This window comes from Canis lupus, chromosome 33 (genome assembly GCF_048164855.1).
Source record: "Canis lupus baileyi chromosome 33, mCanLup2.hap1, whole genome shotgun sequence".
Taxonomy (NCBI): Eukaryota; Metazoa; Chordata; class Mammalia; order Carnivora; family Canidae; genus Canis; species Canis lupus.
The window spans coordinates 29412214-29430969 of NC_132870.1; the positions used below are offsets into that span (position 1 = coordinate 29412214).

Below are 18756 nucleotides of genomic sequence, written 5' to 3' on the forward strand. Positions count from 1 at the left end.
ACTACATTTGAATTTATCTAGCCATCCTAGTATATTGTAGTGATTCTGTTTTCTATAAGATAAATGATTTGCTCTGTCAACAATAATGCCCTATAATTATAGAAAAAATAAGTCTCTACACATCGAAAAGCATAATCTCTAAGTCCAAATAGGAAGAAAAATATTTTAATAAGCAGGAATATAACGAAGACGAAATTAAAGGAAAATTTTCTGAAATGCAAGACAATTTTATATTTAATTCTCCTGACTCAGAGGCAAAGCTCATAGCACTACACATTAGATGTGAATTAGATGATTTATAAACTTGTTTTGAGTAACCAGCAGTATGAAAGAACTCAAGGAAAATAGGAGATCTACAGATAACTAAGAGAAGCTTAATAGGAACTGTGGATAACAGAGGGTGTAGGATAAGACACCACAAAAGGTATTTGCAAAGCAAGTGGTAAATCTCAAACCTTACTTGCCTGAAAAACATCTTATAGAAATATGGGTGAGGGGGTAATGGGCTTTGAAGAGAGATAGGGACGACATTTGTTCAAATTTTGGTTCTACTTCCTGCTAAATGTAAGCACTTGGGCAAAATTGCTTGACCTGCCCAACGCCCAGTTTCTTAGTCTGTAAAATGGGTACCATAAATCTCTAGTTCACGGGGCTGGTATGAGAATTGGTCTGTAAAGTGACACGTGGTACTAAGTTTACCATAAACTGTAATTATTAGTGTATCTGGAAAAGATTTACTATTGACTTAAAAGTCATATTGTTTTCTTCAATCTGAAGTAAAGATATCAGAGTTTTTCATCTAAAATTTCCTCAGAGATTTCTTTTCCTAATTCATCTACCACATTGGCAGAAATAGCATTGTAAACTTAACTTGGCTAACTCTGCTTCATTCATCTGTCAACAAGATTCTGGGCTTCAAATTGAGTTGACAATTGCTGAAGGTAGATGGGAGAGAACAGGCTGCACGAGAGCGTCGTATTTCACACCTCAGAGGGTTCTGTGCTACCAACAATAACATCATATCTCTGTCAGTCAAGCAAAATTATGTGGTTTGATAGACTGATACAAATAAAAAGCCAGTTAAAGCAGCTCTCCTGACTCTCTTCTGGCTACAGCTAGAGGACTTGTTTGAATCTGCTACCCATGAGTATTAGAAAAGCACTTCCTTTGGGGACAAAAGGACAGAGAAACCACATCCCCCTTTGACTCTAAAAACAGTCCAAAATAGTGCAAAACTGGCTACCTTTGAAAACTCTGAAGTCACTTTGTAAATTTTAATCTTACTCTTTGCTTCTTATTGAAACATGAACGTATTTTTAAGATATCCTAAATGGAAGGTACAATGTCATGTCATATGCAATCAGGTAACACAATGGTCAGGCAAATCATTCAGGCTAACACATTTGTGATAACCGAGCTAGGCACTCAAAGCACCTTCATGGATTCCTTCAGAGCAATATTTTAATACATGTTATCTTTATGAAAAAGAAAAGAGAAAAAAGTACCTGATATTCATACATATATTACCGTAAAATTATTCCATTGTAGCCTTTTTTAGTCTGTATGAAAACTTATTTCTTGGATTTGATGCTGTACACTAAATATATTATAACTTCTTCAAAATGCAGTCAAGATGGGACAGTATAAATGCTTATTTTATGGATTGACCACTTTGCATTTTGGGCATGTTTTTATTATATATAATTATTTATATCAAGGAATATGACTTGACCATTGCCTGCCCAACCTGCATAACAATGATCCATATTGTAACACACTCATAATTCATAAGGAATACGGATAATGTGGTAAGTGGAAAGAGTTTAAAATCAGACACATCTAATTGAATTCCAACTTTGTTAATCCTCTCTACTGGTGCAACCATTGATAATTAATCTCTGTGAGTCTTTTCCTTACTGAGCAATGGGAATGGTAACACCAGGATTTTTGTGAGACAAAATGAAAGAATGTGTGTGAAGTGCCTAGAATATTGCTTGGCGTATACAGACATACCTCATTATATTACATTTCAAATTACTGGGCTTCACAGATATAGTGATTTTTTTGTTGTTGTTTAGTGGGGTTTTTTAAAATACAAATTGAAGGTTTGTGGCAATCCTGCATCAAGCAAGTCCATAGGAGCACTTTTTTAACAGCATTTGCTTACTTTGTGTCTTTGTGTCACATTTGGGTAATTCTCACAATATTTCAAACTTATTTCATTATTTTTATATCTGTTGTGGTGATTTCTGGTCAGTGATTGTGACTCACTGAAATTTCAGATGGTGGTTAGCATTTTTAGCAATAAAATATTTTTTAATTAAGCAGTTACCATATTTTTTGACATATGCTATTACACATTTAATAGATTACAGTATAATGTAAATATAATTTTCATATGCACAAGGAAGCCAAAAAATTCATTTGACTCACTTTATTGTGATACTCACTTTATTGCAGTAGTCTGGAACCAAACCCACAATATCTCCCAGGTATGCCTGTACTCAGTGCTTAAACATATTGGTTCTATTTTATTTTTATATAATAAGAAAGGAAAAAGCAATTAAATCTTTAGTGGAGGACCTGGACTAATAGATAACCCCAAGAAAGCCAGATCTATATGGCTGCTGAAACTTCTGAAGAGCCAAAGAGGAAATACTAGAACCTGGAATGTCACCGTACAACAGAAGCAAGATTTAACTATCTCTCGGCATGTCTACAACTTACATCCACCAAAAAAGGTCTTGAACACTCTATCCTGGCTGTAATCTTTAGTTTCCTAGTGGTTTGTTTCTAGTTTTAAAGACAGAGGCTTAAATATGAAGTCAAAGAATAAGACTCCTCGACGTGGGCCATGCCATCTGCCTAGCATTAAGCAGGAGTTGAAAGTCAGTTACAGAAGCAAAGCCACTCCTAACATGATTTATGTTCCACCCTTGAACGTGGCAGGAAGACTGCAAAAGATATTTGGAAGCCAATGCTTCCTCTGAATAAAGTAAACGAGTATATGCTAAGCCCCTCTCCCCGGACCATGCTGGCCTTTAGATAAGTTGCCAATGTGGAGTCTTTGAACCCTGGAGCAAACTGGCTATTCGGGATGAGAAAATATCTCAAGGCCAATGATCACTGCTACCGTAAATGTACAGTGGACAATACAAACACTGGGGTCAGACAACAGATATCCAGGATATTATTACTCAAAAACACATCTAGCTCAAAGCTGACAAGATAATCTGTTCCTGTGAGTGCAAAGCAGGCTGGAATTCTGCAGCTCTGACCTACTCAAGGAAAGAAAAAAAGAAAGTGCAACTCTCTAAGGGCTTCATCTCATGTTCTTTATGCAGGCAAACTCCAACAGACTTCAAAGGGAGTGTTGCCTAAGGAGGGAGTATGGGACCAAGCCCACGGGGGGGTATCATTTCCATGATCATATTGCCATCTACATTTGGTGGACTGGCAAATGCAAATATTTCAGATACAAGTTTAAACAGATGAAAAAAGAAGTGCGAAATAGCTTGGGGATTTGCTTGCAAGAGAAACCTCAGAATTCCAGGAAAAGTATTTAATATCAGGAGCTTCATAAGTTATTCCAAAAGTCCCAGGAGAGTAACTGGTTTGTGATACTATTAAAAATAAAGTTTTTTTCTTCATTGACACATTTTGTACTTCAACATATCCAAGATAGTGTACTTAAAAAATAATTTCCCAACGTTAAATATTCTTCAAAGGTCAGTAACATTTTTCTAATTGAAATAAAGATTATATTCGGATGTCTTAACAAGGTTTTAACATACGTGATCCTGATTAATGTAGAAGAGCCCAAATGCAGCAAATATACTTACAGGAGGACCTGTGGGGTGGGAGTGGGGTGGAGAGAATAAGAGAAAGGGAGAGATGAATTAGTGATGATGCAAAACATTAAGATTAAATACAAGACGAAAGCATTGTCATAGTCATCAGCTAAAATACAAGCTGTCGAAGCCATATAGAATTCAATTGTTCTTAATCTCTCTCTCTCTCTCTCTCTTTTTTTTTTTTTTTAGGTCATGGACAACTTTGATACCATATCAGAAAAGTGCATTTACATCTAACTGCACACAAAATTTTACATACAATTTTAGTGGATGTTCAGATTCCTTGAGGTCTATGAATTACTGAAAGGTTCATTTTAAGATGGCCAATATACAAACCTAAAAATTCAGATAAAATATGAATCAGGAGGATCTTTGGTTGTTTATGATAGCCCAGTTGGAACTTATATATAACTTTCTGGAGTTTGGTAAGATGGCTAAATGAGAAATGTACCGATTGTTTGTTCTAAGAATGTTTTTTCATTCAGTAAATGTTTTTCATTCAGTACCATTGTCAATATATAAAATCATAAATCCTTATGTTTATATGTTTCTTTAAAACTATGTATTCTCATCAAATCACAGGGAAAGTCTAAGAAAATTTCCATATTTCCACACTGTACACTCGAAACAAAAGTTTTAGTAGCCAAGAAATTAAGAATTGACTTTTTAATTTTCTATAAAACTTCACATAAGTACAAAAAACTTAATTTCCCTCAATCCTTTTTATTTCTTTTGATAAAGATCAATTCACTGATTGACTCCACTAATGTTTCCTTATTTCTTATTCCTTAAAATGCATTTATTTATTTTTTTTCATTTATTTTTTATTGGTGTTCAATTTGCCAACATATAGAATAATACCCAGTGCTCATCCCATCAAGTGCCCCCCTTAGTGCCCATCATCCAGTCACCCTTAAAATGCATTTATAAATCATCTTCTAATATAAAACTTTGTATTGTGAAAGGGATACCTATACAAGCTTCCAATTACTTAGGTTAAATGAGGTTTAAAAGTAACCTTTAAAACACTCTTAAAGGAATTAAGCAGGTATACTGCCCAAATTATTGAATTTTCATAAATCCCTTTTACTTCAACACCTTTTTTTCTAAAAGGAAGAGGAAATGAGACTAAAAACCAAAAACACAGCAAGTCAATTTGCTGCTCTTTTTGATAGGTTAGAATTTTTACTATTTCAACACTTAGAAATTGGTTGTTTTTTAACACTGATAAATACTTGTGAAAAAATACTAGAAAAGAACATTTCTTAGCACACTAGAATCAAAACTTAAATTACCTTTCAAAGTGAAGGAAAAAAACTCAAGTAAAAAAAATTTTGAAACTAAATATCCAAATGATGTGAGCAGCCTACTGTTTTGCTTGTTTTATAAAGTCTAAGACTCCAAAAATATAAATGACCATGCGAAGTCTTATCAGGCCATCAATTCTTCCTTGCAGGGTAAGGCGAAGGTACAGATAGCCATTTGGCCTGAAAGCAAAAACTCACTGAAACGGGCATTAGGACAATGGGTTCTGTTTCAAATTCTGCTCATAAAAAAATTGAATGGCCTTGGCCCAATCACCTGACTGCTCTGGGGCCTCCATTTCCTCAACTACAAAATGAAAATGCTGGATTGATTACTCAGGCTGCTGTCATCACTAAAATTCTAGGGTTATACAAGAGGAATAAAAATTCCAAAATTTGAAATGAATGAGAGTAAAAGCATGACAAAATTGTACCAGTTGGATAAAGTAACAATAAAGTTTTCCAAGACATGTGCCCCAGTGTCCCAAAGCAGATGTTTTCATAAAGATCCTGCATTTGCTATCTATGGAGACAGAAACATGGGTGATATTGCCACACTGTGTGCAGCTAAAAAACCCTTCACTGTACCCAGAAAGGACAAACAACCTGATGCAGTAAATAATCCAAAATTGGGTGCCAGTGGTTATCAAACTTAATAAATTAACAATATTTTCCAAGCTTCTACCTACAGTTTGATGGAAATAAGAAGATTAAAAGAAAAGTTCTAGGTTTAGCAGAGAAGATTTAAAAACACTCACACGCTTGTGCCCAACCTCCAGCAAGACAATATAATCATTAATTAGGAGGAACAGATGCAGGAATCTAACCCAAACATTAATGACAAGGAGCAGCTGAAAGAGAGACTTACCAGATTCTCCTCTTCGGCCCCTCTTACCTCGTTTCCCCGGAGGGCCTAAAATACAAAGAATAATTTTTTGAACGTGGTTTAGCATTCTTTTCTCTTGTTCCAAAATGGCTAGTAAATAATTTCTACATATTTTATCACTGTTTTTAACTAACAACTTCAAGAAAGGGACCAGATATTTGTAAAGGCCAGCATTATCAGCATTACTCTTGAGCTTCATTTAATTATAAAACCCATCCCAGATGTCTAATCATCTAACATTTACTTAAGAACACAAAACATTTAGAATTTTTATTCATCCTGCCTGGATAGCATCAATAAAGACTTTAACTGCAAATTGGTGCTGTTGAGATTTCATGTTTCTTATGAAAATTTCTTTTCTAAAGGTTTCAGTATACTAATAATTAAAAGCACTAAGTACAAATGACTATAGTTTCTCTTCAGTCAGGTCCATCATGATTCCCTTGAAAATATTTATTTGGCAGTTAATTAAATGTACATATTCATAATGGAAATAATCCTTATAATATTTCTATTTTATTAAATATGAATTTTCATATATTGGAATTTCTCTAATTGAGAACCAGCTGAGTTAAAATCATACTTTTAATTGGAAAATGTTTAGGTACTAACTATAGGTCTCATTTTTCTAAGGAGCTAGCTCATTATTGTCATTCAGCAAATATTTAATTTTTATGATGATCCCACTTTCAAAGTGGAGGAAAGAACTTTTTTTCCCAGTGAATTGCTTATAAAGACCACCAAGCTAGTATGTATCAGACTTAACACAAAATTCTAGACAGTCATGGCTTTCAAGCTATTATTCTCAATTATATAATTTCTGCCTTCATTTCCTTGAGTAGGAATAGTTCCCACTGAATTATGGTTCAGGCAAACAGAAGAGAATAATTAGCCCACAATGAGAATTAAGGTCTTATAATATTTGCTGGAAAAAAGAGGCCAAGGAAAATACAGACCCTCCTGGTTTTAAAGAATGAGCTGCTAAGTTGTACTGATGACTTCCAAACTCTAGAAAGTTCAAGACACAAGCAGCACAGGCCTTAGCAGCCAGCCGGCTCTCGACATGATCCTGAGCTACCAACTTCCACATGGAAACACTATCATGAGAATAAAAACATCAGTGGGCTAGTTAGTTTTCCCTCAAGCCCTTACACAGAATAAGTCTGGCCATCTGTGTTTTGTAAGAGGTTAAAAACAATCAAGCAATAAAATTGATTGAAAACGTTAGAAGAATTCTTGTAGTAGAGTCCAAAATTATCATTCAAAATTTCAGATTTCTTTCTATATTCTGGAATAAAGAGCAACTTCTTTCTTTCTTTTTTTATTTCTTTTTTATTTCTTTCTTTTTATTTATTGATACGCACACTGAAACATACATGCACAGAAGTATATTGACATATTCTGATACATACAACGTCCTTAAGGTTAGGAATCTGATTTTTTTTCCAACAAAATCACTTAAACTAAGAAGTAGTTGGCAATAACTATATACTTAAGATGTCTGTAGTCTGCATAGTAGGGGTTATAGGCTATGTATAAGATGTATATCTGCTCTGAAGAGGCAAAGAAGTTGAAAAAATTAAAATAATACCTACAAAAAATTCATTAGTGTCCTGTTGTGAAGATGGGAAGATGGCACCATGAGTTTATGCTCTGATTTTTCCCTTCTACTCAAAACACACAGTCAATTACAAAAAGAGAAAAAGTTTTTAGAAGAATTTGTATTCAAAAAAGAAATGGACATAGTCCATTTCTAGTCCAGGCTAGAAATGAACCAGAAATGCAAAGTGGAAAGCGAGGATAAAGCTATGAGCCTGCTGGGCTCTAGTTCTAGACACAGGAATGATGGCTACAAGTACTATTCCTGGAGAATAAATACTCAAATTTCTCTAAGTCACTTCCTAAAGCCAGCAGCTTAGAAATGCTGAAGACAAACTGAAAAAACCCCAGGTCTCTGGCTTAAAGGCTGAAGAATATAGACATAATCTCTCAATCAGAAAATGAAGTAAGCATCTGCTGGTTTGATGCCTAACTCTATGATATCTACAACATAAATCTGGGACAGAAGTCCAGAAATGCTATTTTAAGACCAATCTGGTCTAGAAAGTTGAGGATGTCAAACATAAAAGGGCTAGGTAAGAAAGGGTGAGTGCAGAGGAAAGGCATACATAGTGAGAAAACTACAGCAAAAGAAAGAAAATACTTCCTACTCATAATGAGTACACAAAACAAAATTCCGAAACACACGAAGAAATCTAATGCTAAGAAAGGCAGTACTCAAAAAAAAAAAAAAAAAAAAAAAAGAAAGAAAGATAAAGAAAGGCAGCACCCAACAATAAGATCATGAATTCTTTCCAGGTAAAATTAATTTAAAAAACCATCGGACAGGGGCACCTGGGTGGTGCAACTGGTTAGGACGTCGGACTCCTGATTTTGGCCCAGATCATGATCTCAGGGTCATGGAATCAAGCCCCAAATCATGGGTTCCACTCTCAATGCAAGTCTGTTTAGGATTCTTTCCCTCTCCCTGTTTGCCCCTCATCCTGCATGTGCGCATGCACACACCCACACCCACACATTTTCTCAAATAAATAAAATAAATAAAATCTTAAAAAAATCCATCAAACAAAAGTCAGTGTGTGAATTATACTTTCAGAGATAAATAGAAATCTCTGAAATGTTAATGGATGTTTGAAGAAATAACATCCATTAAAGACCAAGGGATTTTAAAGATAAATAAGAAAAAAAATAAATATTTAAAAGAACCCTTCAGGGATCCCTGGGTGGCGCAGTGGTTTGGCGCCTGCCTTTGGCCCAGGGCGCGATCCTGGAGACGCCGGGATCGAATCCCACGTCGGGCTCCCGGTGCATGGAGCCTGCTTCTCCCTCTGCCTGTGTCTCTGCCTCTCTCTCTCTCTCTGTGTGACTATCATAAATAAATAAAATTAAAAAAAAAAAACTTTAAAAAAAATAAAGAACCCTTCAAAAACCTTGAAAATAATTTCAAAAAATAGTCATTGAAATTTTATTTTTATTATTTCTTAAATATTTTATTTATTTATTCATGAGAGACAGAGAGAGAGAGGCAGAGACACAGGCAGAGGGAGAAGCGGGCTCCATGCAGGAAGCCTGACGTGGGACTTGATCCTCGGTCTCCAGGATCACACCCTGGACTGAAGGAGGCTCTAAACCGCTGAGCCACCCAGGCTACTCATCACTGAAATTTTAAAAAAAGAACAAAGCATTTAAATGCTAGCCTCGGTGTGATTGAAGACAGTATTGATGTAGACTATGCAGAATGCAGCCCACAGACAAATCCAATATTAATATCTATCTATCTATCTATCTATCTATCTATCTATCTATCTACTCTGATCTGAATGTTGGTGTGTTCTCAAGATTCCTATGTTGAAATTCTAATACCCAAAAATGATGGTATTACAAGGTGGGGCCTTCGGGAGGCAATTAAGTCATCATGCTGGGGCCTTCACAAATGCAATTGGTACCTTATAAAAGAGACCCCACAAAGATCTCTAGCCCCTTCCACTCTGTGAGGATAGAGTGAGAAGGCACCAGTTATAACCTAAGAAGAAGGCTCTTACCAGAAGGTGACCATGCTACCACATTCATTTTAGACTTCCCAGCCTCCCCAGCTGTGAGAAATACATTTATGCTGTTTACAAACTACCTAGTCTGTGATATTTTGCTATAGCAGCCCAAATGGGACTAAGACTCTACCTATCTACCTACCTACCTCCCTATCTACCTACCTGCCTATTATGTCAAGAAGCAAAATTTTACTCATATCAATGAGAGAACCCAAAAGAAATGATAGAGAAGCACTTGTTTAAGAGATAATAGACAAGAATTTTCCAGAACAAAATATGAGTCCTGAAATTGAACTTATACCCCAAGTGGCAATAAAAATAATCACACTTAATAATGTTTGAATAAAGAGAAAATGTTAAGAACCATCAGAGGGAAAATTACAGTGGAAGGTACTTTGACTGCTGTCTCACCCAAAACAGAGGTGTCAGAAGTGCTTAGACCTGATTTTCACAATAAATCTCATAAATCTCTAATTATTATTTATTAGAATCAGTTTCTTATTTTTCCCAAAGACTGTTCCTTTTAAATAGTATAATTTATCAATAAAAGTAGATTGCATTAATATTTAAAACTAGCTTGAAATAAACTATAAAAATATATAAAAGATATTAAATTATGAAAAAATCATCAAAAAAGCAACAATGTCTTTTGAAGAAATAAAAAACAAAGAATATTTCTGAACATATCTGCCCTAAAGACTCAATTGGAGACTTAAAGAAATAAACCAGGGGCGCCTGGGTGGCTCAGTCAGTTGAGCATCTGACTCTTGTTTTCAGCTCAGGTCATGATCTTAGGGTTCTGGGATTAAGCTCCACAATAGGCTTTGCACTCAGCAGAGAAGAGTGCTTGAAGATTCCTTCTTTCCCTCTCCCTCTGCCCCTCCTTCTGCTTTTGTGCACTCTCTCTAGAATAAATCAATAAATCTTTTTTGAAAAAAAAAAAAAGATGGGAAATGCTGTGGGAAATACATCTGTTATATTGAGAATTGAGAAATAATAGAATCTAAGGAAATGGAAAAATACTTGGCGAAATATACCTATTGAAAGTCGAAAGGTTTTACAAAGAATTTCATAATATGTGAGAGAGAAAATGAAGCTAAACTGAGTTATGATAAGATGAGAATCTAAGCGCTATGGAATTTACAAAGAAAAAACTAGATTTGAGAGGAGTATGTTACAGTTACTATAAGAAACAGAAGACTGGAGTGAGCATTATACTAGGCTTAGTGAACTAATAAATTACATAAAACTCTCAGAAAGACATAGATACAGATCTTGCTTAAAAGAGCATAGATACAGATCTTGCTATTGTGTGGATAAGACAATTTGATATTGCTTGTGAGTTTAAGGGTAAAAATAATTTTTAAAAATGAGTAGATGGGATGAATTTAACAATAGACAGCTGGCAGATCACTAGAGTGAGAAAACGAAAAATAAGAAAAGACAAATGATAGATGTTGCCCAGACAAAACTGATGTTAATAATAGTGGAGAAAGATAGTGACTGTTTCCATTCCAAACTGAGTGATGAAGTGTTGGCCAGGTATGAGCTGTAAGAACAAATACAGAAGCTAAAACCTGACTCTTAGTCACTGAATTTGGCCATATCCTTGAAGCAGAAATTCTCAGTAAATTCAATCAGCCGAAAGCCATGACTCTGCAAAAGAAACTGGTTCAAGAATTTGAATGGGAAGGTATCAGCAACAGAGGAAGTGAACATTTACAAGCAGAGAATTCATGAAATGAAGAATGAGTTATGGAAAACAGAGGGAGACTGTAAAACCAGATTGCTCTTTAGAATAAGAAAATTCATGACAATCGATACTGTTCATGTTTCAGAATTTTTGCTTGAAAGACAATACAACCTGTCAGCCTGAGATAGACAGTAATAAAAATTAGCCATGATGGTAATACTTTAAAGACCTGTGTCAACAAACCCAACTTGAGTCAGATCCAGGTCATCAAATCACATCATAGCAAGGCGTCTTAGGCCAAACCAGTTCTTTAGGCCCCAAACTAATATTGCTGGACCACTCTACTCCTTACTAAAGGCATACCCACCTGTCACAAGACTCTTTTCTAAGGTGAGATATGTGCCAAGAAGTAAATATATGCTTATATATGGGCCTTCCCATGGTCTTGGGGGGTAGATAGTTATGGTGTATGTCTGGAATACCCTAATCCAGTTTATCAGATACATTACCAAAATCTGTCAATTCTACTCCTATTACTTGAATCTATTCACTCCTCCACTCCTACTAGTATGTCATGGCTGAGCTTAAACATAACCTTTCTGGGTACTCAGTCAGAGAAGAGATTTTTTACTAGGATTTTACTTGTCTTTAAAAACATTTTACTCACCCCCCCCCCAAAAAATAAAACATTTTACCATCTATAAACTTTTTACAATGAAACAGACAGGAAGTATTTGAGAAAAGTTTCAGAACTCATAATGGGCTAGGGGGTTTGTTTTGTTTTTACCTCTTGCTTTGGATTTCAATGCACATTTCTGGCTCTCTCTGGGTGGGGAAGAGAAATAATGTGGATAGAAACAAAAGGAAGAAATCCAAAAACAAATGGATTAAAGACTTAATCATAAGAACTGAAACTATAAATCTTCTAGAAGAAAACACAGTGAAAAGCTCCTTGACATTGGTCTTGGTGATGATTTTTTAGGTATGACACCAAAAGCACAAGCAACGAAAGCAAAAAATAAACAAGTGGAATTAAATTAAACTAAAAAGTTTTTGCACAGCAAAGGAAATGATCAACAAAATAAAATCAGTCTATGGAAAAAATATGGGAGAAAATATTGGCAAACCATCCCTCTGATAAGGAGTTAATACACAAAAAATATAAGGAATTCCTACAATTCAAAAGTGAACAATAAACCATCCAATTTAAAAATAAGCAAAGAACCTACATAGATATTTCTCTAAAGATGACCTATAAATGGCCAAAAGTTATATGAAAAAGTGTTCAACATCACTGACCATCAGGGGAATACAAATCAAAACCAAAATGAGCTATCACCTAATACCTGTTAGGATGGTTATTATTTAGAAAAATAAGACAAGTGTTGGTGATGGTACAGAGGAAAGAGAAACCTTGTGCACTGTTGATGGGAATGTAAATTGGTGCAGCCACTACGGAAAACAGTATGGAGATTCCTCAGAAAATTAAAGCTGGAACTAACCTATGATCAAGCAATCCCACTTCTGGGCATGTGTACAAGGGAACTGAAATTAGGATCTCGAAAAGAAATATCTGTAGTCCTATGTTTATTGCAGCACTGTTCACAATAACCAAGATATGGAAACAACCTAAGTGTCTACCACAGGTGAATGGTTAAAACAAATATGGCATATACATGCAATGAAACATTATTTAGCCCTAAAAAAGAAAAATTCTGCCATTTGAAATAATATGGATAGACCTGGAGGGCATTATGCTACGTGAAATAAGCCAGATATAGAAAGACAAATGTGGTACATAAAATAGTCAAACTCAGAAGCAAAGAGTACAATGGTTATTGCCAGGGCCTGGGAGGAGAGGGAAATGGAAACATGATGGTCAAAGGGTACAAAGTTACTGTTATGGAAGGTAAGTTCTAAAGATCTTCCATATAGGACAGTGCCTATAGCTAACAGCAGTATACTGTATATGTAAAATGTCCTATGAGGTAGGTCTTATGTCAAGCATTTTTACCACAAAGTAGCAATAAGAGAGAGTAGAAGGAATCTTTAGGAGGTAATTGATATGTCTATGGCCTTGATCATGGTGATAGTCTCACCGATATATATTCATCCTGAAATTCACTGAGTTGATAGATTAAATATGTACAGTTTTTACATGTCAATTATATTTTAGGGAAGTAGTTTTTTTTTTTTTAAAGAAACAAAGGGAAGGCTCATGCCCTGAGTGATCATGCTTAGATGTGTTGTCATAAAAAACACTAAGAACAGGGAGAAATGTTCTATCTTGTTACAAGAATGACCTAATGGTTACTACTGACATGGATCATTTGAGAATTAATTCCTGACTGAATGCCCATGAAAAAGGTAATGAAAAAATGTAACAGCACAAACTAGGAGCTCAATAAATATTAGCTCCATCTTATGCTTTATTTACATTTTCTTGTTATATTTAGTCAATAGTAATAATATATCTGAGTATTTAATAAGAAAAGCATTTCACATAGAATGTGTATGTGAAAAAGATTATGAGAAATTAACATTACCTTCCAATTAAAACGGCCAAAGGGACAAGTTAGTATAAAGAAAGAACTTAGAACACAGAGTTAAAAGATTTACAGGTTTTCTCTACTGTGTAAATTGATCTAACTTCAATTAACCTCTTAGATTTTGGTCTACTAAAAGATCTGGTCAATAATACTAACTCTATCCCACTTATATGATTATTGTGAGGATGAGAACTGTAAAGTGTTATATACATATGTTAAGTGACCATTTCCTTCATTTCTCATAAATTCATTGAAGCTTATAAACTATTTCCATGCTACATTACTGTCATATTCATCAATAAAAGTAGTAAGAGTTCAGAGGCACCTGGGTGGCTCAGCTTGAGCGTCTGCCTTTAGCTCAGGGCATGGTCCCAGAGTACTGGGATCAAGTCCCACATTGAGCTCCCTTCGAGGAGTCTGCTTCTCCCTCTGCCTATGTCTCTCCCTCTCTCTCTGTGTCTCTAATGAACAAATAAATAATATCTTTAAAAAAATAGTAAGAGTTCAAAATTCAAATGAAACAACTTGACATATCCTAATAAAAAGCTGAAAACTTTAGTCAGAACTTTCATCTTCAAAGGCAAAGAGACTCTTTAAGGACATCAGAGAAAATGATGTAAAAATACCACAAACAACAGTAAATATTCCAAAAATTAAATACTCTTATCCAGAATTCTGGAGGCAGGAAAGTAGAAATGTTATAGCAAAGAAGAGCAGGAGACTGAGCTTGTGGCCAAGGAGGGGAAGAGTAAGTAGGAAACAGGGAAAAGATGTTGTAGCCCTGTGTGCCGATGCCTGCTGGCCTAGGGAGGCCTATGGGAGAAATGCGTGTAAGCCTAGGATGCCCCTTCCCTGCATCCGATCCCAGGAATAGGTCTCCAACAGCTGCAGATGGTGCTTGGGAAGGAGGAACCTGTCTGGGCACAGATCAGCCTTCCAGAACTATCATCCTCCCCCATTCTCCAGTTCCTTTGAGAAGACTAAATCAGGTTTACCTTCATTCAGATCTTCTAGATTAACCTTACAAGTAGGCACAGATGAATTTCAGAGCCTTCCCCAAAGTCTTCCCACCTGCTTGCTTGCTTAATGCTTGAAATTCTTTCAACATAGACCAAAGCCTTTCATTCCACAATTAGAAGTAAAAGGCTTGGGATCCCTGGGTGGCGCAGCGGTTTGGCGCCTGCCTTTGGCCCAGGGCCTGATCCTGGAGACCTGGGATCGAATCCCACGTTGGGCTCCCGGTGCATGGAGCCTGCTTCTCCCTCTGCCTGTGGCTCTGCCTCTCCCTCTCTCTCTCTCTCTCTGTGTGACTATCATAAATAAATAAATAAAAATTAAAAAAAAAAAAGAAGTAAAAGGCTTAAACAGCAAATGCTTGGTAGAAGTACAATATTAGCTAAAATGTATTTTCTCCATACTCATAAAATGTCTATATTACAACATCCCTAAGAGGTCATACAGCCCAAAGGTTTTCACACTGTGCTTTATACCCAACTATGAGAGCAGCTCCAATTTGCCATACTGAATTGCAACCATTTGCAGTAAAAGTCCATTGGCTAAAACAAGCTTATAAATCAATGATTCATACTTCTGCAGATGTAAGATCGAAGCCAAGAGAGGTGAAAACAACCTGCTGAGGGTCTCACACAGTAGACATCAGCTTCCTGATTCCAAATTCAGTGCTATTTGACTCAGCAGGCCACTTCTCATTTTTTATCTCACACTCCATAGATTGAAAAACTGGACACAACCAGTGCCAACTTTCCAAATTGCTTCCTTTTATCAATGGCCTGCTTCATAGTTGTATAACATGACTACTTAGGCAGAGGTACTATTATTACGTGTTATAGTCTCCCACTAGACTGTAAGCTCTGGAGAGTACAAATTTCCTTGTTCATCCTTGTATCTCTAGCAACTGGCCCAGGACTTATCATTCAATGAATCTTGAAAGGAATATTGCCTATGGGCTATTTGATGCATGCCAACATTATTTCATACTATGTTAATTTTTAAAAGAAATAACTTTTATTTAGGGGATTTATTCCCCAAGATATTTTATTTATTTTTTTAAAGATTTATTTATGTATTTATTCATTTGAGACACAGAGAGGAGAGAGAGAGGCAGAGACACAGGCAGAGGGAGAAGCAGGCTCCATGCAGGGAGCCTGATGTGGGACTGGATCCCGGGTCTCCAAGATCACGCCTGGGCTGAAGGCGGCGCTAAACCACTAAGCCACCGGGCTGCCCCCCAAGATATTTTAAAATGAGGGTGTACTGCACTATATGTAACATAGGCTTGTTTGTTTTAAATATCTTTTATGTGTGTGTTTTTGTTTCAAATTTCCTCAAGTTTCTAATCTCTATGGAATGTCAGTTTATAAAAGAAAGTTAATCATAATAAATAATAGGTAATAATTTAAGTTTATAATAGCCAACTCCATAACTTTCTACAGTGTTATTCAGACACACATTATTTATTTTAAAGGCAATGAGTTCAATTGAAAAGTTGTAAAAGTATGTTTCCTCCTTTTTTTTTAAACAACACAAGAGACACACTAACAGAGGTTTCATTTATTTTTTATTTTAAAGATTTTATTTATTTATTCATGATAGTCACAGAGAGAGAGAGAGAGAGGCAGAGACACAGGCAGAGGGAGAAGCAGGCTCCATGCAGGGAGCCTGACGTGGGATTCGATCCCGGGTCTCCAGGATCCCGCCCTGGGCCAAAGGCAGGTGCCAAACCGCTGCACCCAGGGATCCCCTAATAGAGGTTTCAGGGGACTCTATCCTTACAAGTTATTCCAGTAATAAAAAATACAAAAATTAATAGTTTATTAATAAAAATAGTTCATCAGTATTTTAGTTTAAACAACAAAAATAGAGTGGCTCAATTTTTATTTTTGAACCCTAACCAGGCTATATCATAATTTCAATAAAGTTAGGAATATTTATAATGTACCAGACTCTTAAGGTTAATAATTAGAACGGTTTTAAAAATCTTTAAAAAGATTTTAAAAATCAAATAAATAGATCAGGACCTTAAAGTAATTTTATGAATATTCCTTTCATAAATCTGCTTTTTTTCTAGCTTTTACACCAGCAACTTTTTCCTGCTAATGATTTCAAGTAAAACTTACGAAACATAAAATACATGCAGAAATTGTGTTCAATTAACAAAGATAAAACAATGTGACTCATGGAAGATATTTAAAAAAAGAAGAGAAAAAACTCCATCAGGTGGCTAATAAACATGAAAACATTAGGAGTGTACTCCTTGGGACACCTAAAGCTAACTGGGTAGATATATATGTGTGCACTGGTTTAAATGTAAAATACAATACTTCCTTGGGTTAGTAGCCAAATGGTTTTAAAGCAACTAGTTCAGAAGAAAATGGGCTACTTTTTCCAAAATATACTTCCCATTAGGAGAATTTTTAAGCATGTAGGCATGCCCTTCTGGCAAAGTATGTTTTTATTTTCTCATGAAATGCATTGAGAACAAGGCTTTTGTTTTTTTCTCTTTCTACATATTTTTCAATATTACAATGGAAATTTTAACAATTGTTATTTAAAAATTTAAAATAAATATAAGCAACTTATATCAGAACTGTAATGATTGTAATTCTCAACATTATTATATCGGCATTTTTTTCTATGGTTGAGTTTCTATGCCTTGTTGAGAGAATCCAATGGATCAAAATTAGCTTCTAAACCTTCTTCCCAATTATCTCAATGTAACTTCAGTTCTGGCTTGTGCTCAGTTTAAATGAAGCACTCCAACTGACCCAAGAATTAATATTTGTAAATTTTATAACTAAAGAAAAATGACCTTAGACAACTGAGGACTCTCACAAGAACATACTGGAAAACAACCACACTTACACAATCAAAGGAAAGGATTTCCAAACCAAGTGCAATGGAATCTTTTCTGGGCTTTATGTTGAGCCTTTGTTTCCAGAAATGGAATTCCAGCAAATGAGGAGTTGTCTTTATTGCTGTTTTCAATATTTAGATAATAAATATAGTACAATAGTCAATAGAAGCTGTTCAAGACTACAAATATTCCCATGTTACAGTTCATTGACTTTAATGAGGTCTGATGTGGCACAGTTGTTATTTCTATCATTCGTCTCCCACACGTAAAGTGTTTCATTATTATGGTACTAGAAGTTTTACCCCATGATCCTACAGGGGATTTGTCATGACAACCTTTTCTATTTCTACTTGCAGGAAAGGGGGCTGCAAGATGTCAGAGAGAAGTGTTTGGGAACTAAGAAAGATGTGTTTCTTTGTGAGATTATATTTTACATAAGGAGTGGTTATTACATATACAATGTAATATATTAACATAAAAAAAGTTTAGTTCCCAAGCTTACAGAAAAATTTAAATGAGCTCTCTAGATTCCATATCCAATGGAATGCAGGACAATGAATAGATCTTTAAAGATAATTTTTAAAGTAACAGAAAAAAAAACAAGATCAATGGCTCAATGTAGTTCATCATATATTCAATAAATAATAACTCTTAATTAATCAAAGATTGAAACAATGGAAAACGGAAAAAAGTGGGCTAATGGTAACTGAGATTTGTCTTCATTAATGGCTTTGCAATGTTACAAGCTTTTGTAAAAAGCTGATGGATGAATTAAACACAGCAGCACCACATACACCATTACATATATGTAAATGGCTCACATTTCTTTCAGCTGGTGCTAAATGCTGGCACTAAATGAATTATTTAGCATTCCTATTGCTAAAGTTAGTCACTAAGGGGAAAAGCAATCTTAAGAGAACTGGTTTAATATTGAAAATTACTGATGGAAAATAGTAAACAAAAAGTCAAGATGAAACCATCAGAATAG

The 18756-nt window shown here is 35.3% G+C and overlaps 1 protein-coding gene across 1 annotated transcript in view; it reads right to left on the reverse strand.

The window, feature by feature from the left end:
- COL25A1 (collagen type XXV alpha 1 chain) overlaps nt 1-18756 on the reverse strand; it is a 446466-nt gene that overhangs the window by 206284 nt on the left and 221426 nt on the right. The window contains exons 3-4 of the mRNA XM_072810760.1: nt 6027-6071; nt 3843-3850 (exon numbers count right to left, since the gene is read on the reverse strand). Of these exons, the coding sequence (XP_072666861.1) occupies nt 3843-3850; nt 6027-6071 (53 nt within the window). The remainder of the gene's footprint in view (nt 1-3842; nt 3851-6026; nt 6072-18756) is intronic.